Genomic DNA, 6,060 nt, shown 5'->3' with positions numbered 1-6,060 from the left:
ACCAAAAAAATTAAAAAAGCTCTCTGTGATCAGGGTGCAAACGGTGTCAACCCAGCCAGCATTCATTCACTCCAATGGGTCGCCAGGGGAGATGACAGGTGAGCAGCTTACCTGAACACCCAGGGACTGGAGTTTCTCTGCACAAAGCTCCATGTCGAAGGAGGCAGATGAGCAAGTGTTGTCCATGCTGAGCACCATGAGCACCTGGCCATTGCGGGGTTCTGCAAAAACCCAGAGAGGTCAGCAGCATGGCTTTGGCATGGGTTTAATCCCAGCAGCTCAGAAGCCTGTGGTGAAGGGAAGGCTGACAACACAGACTGTCATGACGTACTTTGAATGGATGGCATTCCCCTAGAGCTTACACAAGCTGAGCTATGCCAACGGGAAGAAATCTGGGCCAAGAAAGTGGTGTTTTCACATGAGCTCCTGTTTCACCGACACATTTCATCCAGCTTTCCTTCCTCTCTGCAGCTCTGGGGATAGCCCATGCTTTGGGGCTGCTTCTATGGCACAGTGCAGTGCTCCCCCAGGCTGCTGTGCTGGCCCAAGGGCAGCGTGCACTCCCCTTTCCCTTCTGTCCTGCTGTCATCCTCTATCCTCATCATCTCTTCACTGCTCAGGTACAGGAGGTGCCAAGTTAACTGAGGCAATTGCATTACAATAGGGTTTGACTGCCTCAAGTCAAGAAGGGAAGAAAAGATGCGTCTAGAATCTCCAGGATAATAAGGTCCTACTTTTTTTTTGCTGAAGTTAATCCCCAGAATAAGCAGTGGAGGTGATGAGTATGAAGCAAGAATGAAAACAAGTGGCCTTAGCCCTTGGGCTGGGCTCTGCTGTTCTCCATGGCTTCGGTCAAGGTGCTTGGCATAAGGCTATGCCAGGGTACCGACCTCAGATACCCAAAATATGCAGAGGAGCTCAGGCTGTGACCTCTGCTGGAGCAATAAGAGCTGCTTCAGCGCTGTGAAAGCAGAGCACAGGGAGGTGCCACGAACTGAACTGCTGAACACTCAGTGCAAAAAAGGCCATCCATGGCACCGCGTTCAGACCCTGCACAGCATCCCAGGTAGCTGCAGAGGCACTGCTGCAGAGGCAGCACTCAGTTAATGGGGAGGAGAGGCACTCAGAAAGCACAGGACAAGCTTCCCAAAGATTTCTTCACTTGCAAAGAACAATTTAAAGGTCTTGCTTGGCACTGAGCTCAGCACTGCATTTCTCAGTCACCAGCAAGCTCACAGACACACAGAACAGCTGAAGTTGGAAGAGAACCTTGAAGAACTTTCCAGTCCAACCCTGTTCACTTACCTTTCACCCACTGCGGGGATCCTTCCTTCAAATCACTCTTACAATACAGGACGGAGGAAAGCGAGCTGTTTTTCTCAATCCCACCATCCTGGCTTTTGTAGGCCATGCTGAAGGCACCGCTCCTTAAGAACTTTGTGCCGTAGCGTCAGCGATTCAGCGCTTCTTGGATCTCCTTTATCTCACAGCACCGGGCAGCAGGCAGCTCGCTCTCCTCACCAGGGACTAGGTTGTGAAATCCTCACTCAGACTCCCACTGGCGACTTCCTTGAGATTCTGCTTTCCATCAGCACGGCAGCATTTTCTAGCCCCGAAAAGAGGAAGGAGAAGAATTCAAAAATCTTGCAGAGGCAGCAAAGAAAGGGTGAGACCACGCAGGTGCTAACAGTGCAATACGCACAGGCTCTCCTCTTGCTTATTTGGATTACAGGAATACCCTATCACAGGAAGGAAATGGTGCAGATAAGGAAGAACTGTGCACCCGCCCAAGCAGAGGAGAGCAGCAGCAGAGCAGGAAGCAACGTGGGGAGCTCTGCTCATCTTCACCCCCACAGCAGCTGCCGTTCCCATGGGTTTTCTAGGGAATGCTGTAAGGATTTGTGGGTGGTTATGCAAACCAAGTGCATGGAAGGCTTTGAAGTTTACTTATCTTCCATTCTTGCAACTCTGCTGCCAAAGCTATCACTTAATTTTAAGCTTAACTCCACCTTTTTGCACCAGGAGATGGGTTTGAAGGTCCCTCATCACAGAACAGTTGAGGTTGGAAGGGACCCCTTGGGATCACCCAGTCCAAACCTCCTGCTTCAAGCAGTCAAATAGAACACACTGCCCACGATCACATCTCAGCAGCTCTCCTTCCAAAAGGACTGCTGCTTTTTTTTGTTACTAATGGTTGTTGCTGCAATCACCCCTTTGCACAAAGCCAGGATAGCCTGGACTGTCAGACAGGAAATTGAGGCAAGGGAAGCAAAACAAAAAGTTTGCATGGTTGCAAAGAAAGAACAAAATAACTGCAAAGGCTGGAAACTCAACGCTTGAAGAAGCCAAACATGGTGCACTTTGCATAAGAGGTGTGGGTTGCACATGGGGATGGCCTCAGTAGCCACTCAGTGCTGGAGACAGAAGGGAAGCCTAATTACAAGCTGTCACATTAAGTTAGAGCTGAAGCACTGCTCTCTGTCCCAGGCACCTCAGAGCTGCTGAGTTCTGTGGGAATATCCAGGGCGGCTCTTATAGTCACAGCCTTCCCCAGCACAGCCGAGCCCAGAGACAACAGCAGCGTTGCTTTAAGCCATCTGTGCAGCACAGACCTCGCTTGGCTCCACTGCGTCTTATTGCTTCCGTGCATGGAGCCTGGCCCCTCAAAGCCTTCCCCGCTTGCGCTCCCCAGGGCTCTGCATCTTTGTACACCTCTTATTTCAACACAAAGCCGTTCCCTTTACCTCCTTGCCCCTACACACCCCTCCAAGCCCCAGCCAACCTAGCCCCATTGCTGCGTCCTCACTACGGAGAGCCCACCGGAGCCATACCTCATCCAGCCGTGCTCCTGGGGTGCAGAATCTGCTCCCTCCTCCTCCTCACTGCCCCGTACCGCCCATCACTGTGCCCTGCAGGTTGGGGAGGTCCCGCTGCTGGGACGCACAGCGCAGGCGAGCGCCCGCAGCTCCGCACTCCCATCACCCCGCGCCACAAGCACTGACTTGCAAAACCTCCCCTGTGCATGTGACTTTTCCCCCAGGCTCGTTTCAGAGCTGTGGTTTTTTTAACCCTCTAGAGTTTCTCCAAGCTGTTTCCCCATCGAGGACAGACTCCGCTGCAGGAGCTGAGGTTGCCTTTTGGAGGGTGGGGGTCCACAGCTGGAATCAAGGAGGGCTTCGGATGGAGCAGTGGCTCTGCTCTTCCTTCTCCATCAGCCAGGGTTCACTGAGCACACATCCTGAAACTGCATCAAACGAGTCGTGGTGAATACCTGAGTCAGTGCTGTGCATCAGCAGTGGGGCTGAAGGAATCCAAAGGGGTGAGCAAAGATCTCCAGGATGATGTTGAGCAAATGGTCACAGCAAGGCACAGGGACGGAGATAACGGGGTGGGAACTGCAGCCCAGCTCTCAACAGGAGGCTACTCTGATACTGAGGGAAGAGAAGGTTTCCTGCTGGCTATTGTGCTCCAGAGAATGGAAACAGGATGGGATTCACAGCCAGATGGACCTTCCCAAAGCACTGTGGTTTCTAGGCCAAAAGAGATAGGCTTGGGAGACAGCATGGGAGAGAAGGCTGGGATGCACCTTTCTGGGGCTCGCAGCAAAGCTGGAGGAACCCCAAAGGCTGGGAATTGAGCCAGTCAAATATCAGAGCAACTGCTAGTGAACAGTTAAAAAAGAATAACAAACCCTGCCATGCTTCACTGTGCCATCTGTGCACAGTGCGGTGCTCCGCTCCGCTTCGGGAGGGCTGAACTTCTGCAATCCTCCTGGCTCCAGACATTGCTGAGCAAAGTGTTCATTAAATCACGTGGCTGCACAGCGAGCAGCACTGCCTTCAAACCGCTGATCCACATGAGATCTCATTTCCCTGGGAGCTGGTGGCTCACACATAACATCACCCAGGTAGTGAAAATATCAGATCCATCTTCTCACCGGTGCTGGTAGCTCGAGGCTCAGCTCCCATCCCCACCCATACCCAGGCTGCATTCTTCTCAAGCACTCCTCGCCAGATCTGGCTTTGCTTCCTCCTTCTTGCCCACGCACGGCAGAATTGGGTGATCCAAGTGCTGGGAAAGAGCGCCGTCATCTCCCTGCAAAGTGCCCGAGGCACAGCTCTGTGGGGGCAACAGGCTTGGGAGCAGCTGCCCTCATTACCTGCACACACACACGCAGCCCTGGCTGAGCAAGGAGTGCCTCTATGCGTGTGCTGAGCTTGGCATTGCCCCGTTGTACCAACACAGCTAACCCTGCCAAGGTGGGGGGAGGGCAAAAAATAACCCAAATACAGGTGTTCTGCTGAGCTCTGCAGCCATCCAGCCCCCTGAATGCGCTCATCTCATTGCAGAACAGCCAATAAAGCATTCAGTGAGTAATCTATTTCAATCAACAGCATGTATATTTCATACTCAGGCTTGACAGCAATCTTGGCATTGCACAGTCCTGTAACATACCTGTTCCTTCTATTAATGGTCCCAGCAAAACTTTAGCACTTAGAAGCCAGGAGATAGAAATTCAGCCCTCTGAATTATGAGGAAAGGTTGAAGGAACTGGGCTTGTTTAGTTTGGAGAAGAGAAGGCTCCAGGGAGACCTCATTGTTGCCTTCCAGTGCTTGAAGGGAGCGGATAAACAGGAGGGGGAACGGCTGTTTGTGAGGGTGGATGGTGAGAGGACAAGGGGAATGGTTTTAAACTGAGACAGGGGAGGTTTAGGTTGGATATGAGGAGGAAGTTTTTCCCCCAGAGGGTGGTGAGGCAGTGGAACAGGTTGCCCAAGGAGGCTGTGGATGCCCCATCCCTGCAGGCATTCGAGGCCAGGCTGGATGTGGCTCTGGGCAGCCTGGGCTGCTGGTTGGTGACCTGCACACAGCAGGGGGTTGGAACCAGGTGAGCATTGTGGGCCTTTTCAACCCAGGCCATTCTATGATTCTATGAAACCAGCACCAATTACTGCAGTTACAAAGCAAACACAAAGTCAATCAGTAAACTAGGAAGGTGTTTGGAAAGCTAGGAAAAGGAACAAGAAATCAGGAAGTCTGCCTATAAAACAGACGGAGGGCACTGGCAGCGTCCCAGCAGTGCTGCTGCTGCACGGAGCACAGCTGACAGCCTCTGGAACTGCCCCATCTGCAAAGCAAGGAGCAAAGAGCCTGCGCCCTGCAAGTAGAGATCTTCCAAAGAAGACCACAACGAATCTCTTCCTCACCTCTGTCTGCCACAAGACACTTGCTGTGCTGTGCTGCGTTGTGACCGCTTCGTTTCAAAAATAAAGCATTGGCCAGTTCCGTGTCTGGGGGGTTTACCCAAATTTTTCACAACCTGTACAGAGGTTATCAGCTGTTTTGTGCACTTCGTTTCACTTTTAGTTCAGTTTTGCACTTCTCTTTTTCTGGGAGTTTCATGCTGTCCGTTTTAGATCATTTAGCCCATTTCTCAAGATCATTTTAAATTGTAATTCAACCCTTTGTGCTGCTTATATCTCTTCCCAGCTTGGTGTCCTGGAAATATATTAGAACTGTACTCCCTATTCCATCGCACTGCATTAATGAATACATTACAGAGAACCTGATTCCAGGAATGCTCTGCTTGCAAACAGCAGCTGCAGCCTCTGCCATGCAAGTTGCAGCTGTGAGTAGCAGCCAACACAGCAGATCCCATTCCATTTAATGAAACTGCATTTTCAGCAGGTAACTGCTCCATCAGTTTGGTGGGGTTTTTTTTGTTTGTTTGTTTGTTTTTTCCCCAATGAGCCTTAATTAGGTGAATAGAATTGCTGAGAGCCTGGTCTTGCCTTTCCCCTCTCCCTGCACACAGCCTTCTTCTGCAGGCTGCGTTTTGTCAGACAGCTCAGCAAAGCTGACAGATCTGACAGTCATTAAATGCAAAATCTTCGTTTCACAATATTCCTAAAATACATGTTTCAAATGAAGAAAACGACACTTGCATAAAGTGTGGCTCTTTTCTTTCTGCCTTATTCCTGTGGAGACTTCAAGCACTCTGCTTCTTTTTATTATGGTAATGCAAAAACCTTTTTCTTATGCTTCAAATTTAAGGGAAAA

At 50.8% G+C, this 6,060-nt stretch overlaps 1 protein-coding gene across 3 annotated transcripts in view; it reads right to left on the bottom strand.

Moving 5' to 3' along the window:
- TMEM268 (transmembrane protein 268) overlaps positions 1–3,428 on the bottom strand; it is an 8,514-nt gene extending 5,086 nt beyond the window's left edge. The window contains exons 1-3 of one of the 3 annotated variants that reach the window (XM_019621391.2): positions 3,272–3,428; positions 1,306–1,606; positions 112–221 (exon numbers count right to left, since the gene is read on the bottom strand). In XM_019621391.2, the coding sequence (XP_019476936.1) occupies positions 112–221; positions 1,306–1,411 (216 nt within the window). In that variant the 5' untranslated portion in view covers positions 1,412–1,606; positions 3,272–3,428. Of the gene's footprint in view, positions 1–111; positions 222–1,305; positions 1,607–2,831; positions 3,007–3,271 lie in introns of those variants that run through there. The other 2 variants (XM_019621390.2, XM_003211209.4) reach the window with 2 other exon arrangements.
- Between the last annotated feature and the right edge of the window lie 2,632 nt (positions 3,429–6,060).

Source organism: Meleagris gallopavo, chromosome 19 (genome assembly GCF_000146605.3).
Source record: "Meleagris gallopavo isolate NT-WF06-2002-E0010 breed Aviagen turkey brand Nicholas breeding stock chromosome 19, Turkey_5.1, whole genome shotgun sequence".
Lineage (NCBI taxonomy): Eukaryota > Metazoa > Chordata > Aves > Galliformes > Phasianidae > Meleagris > Meleagris gallopavo.
The sequence above is the reverse complement of the archived record's forward strand: the minus strand, read 5'-3'. Positions and strand labels throughout refer to the sequence as shown.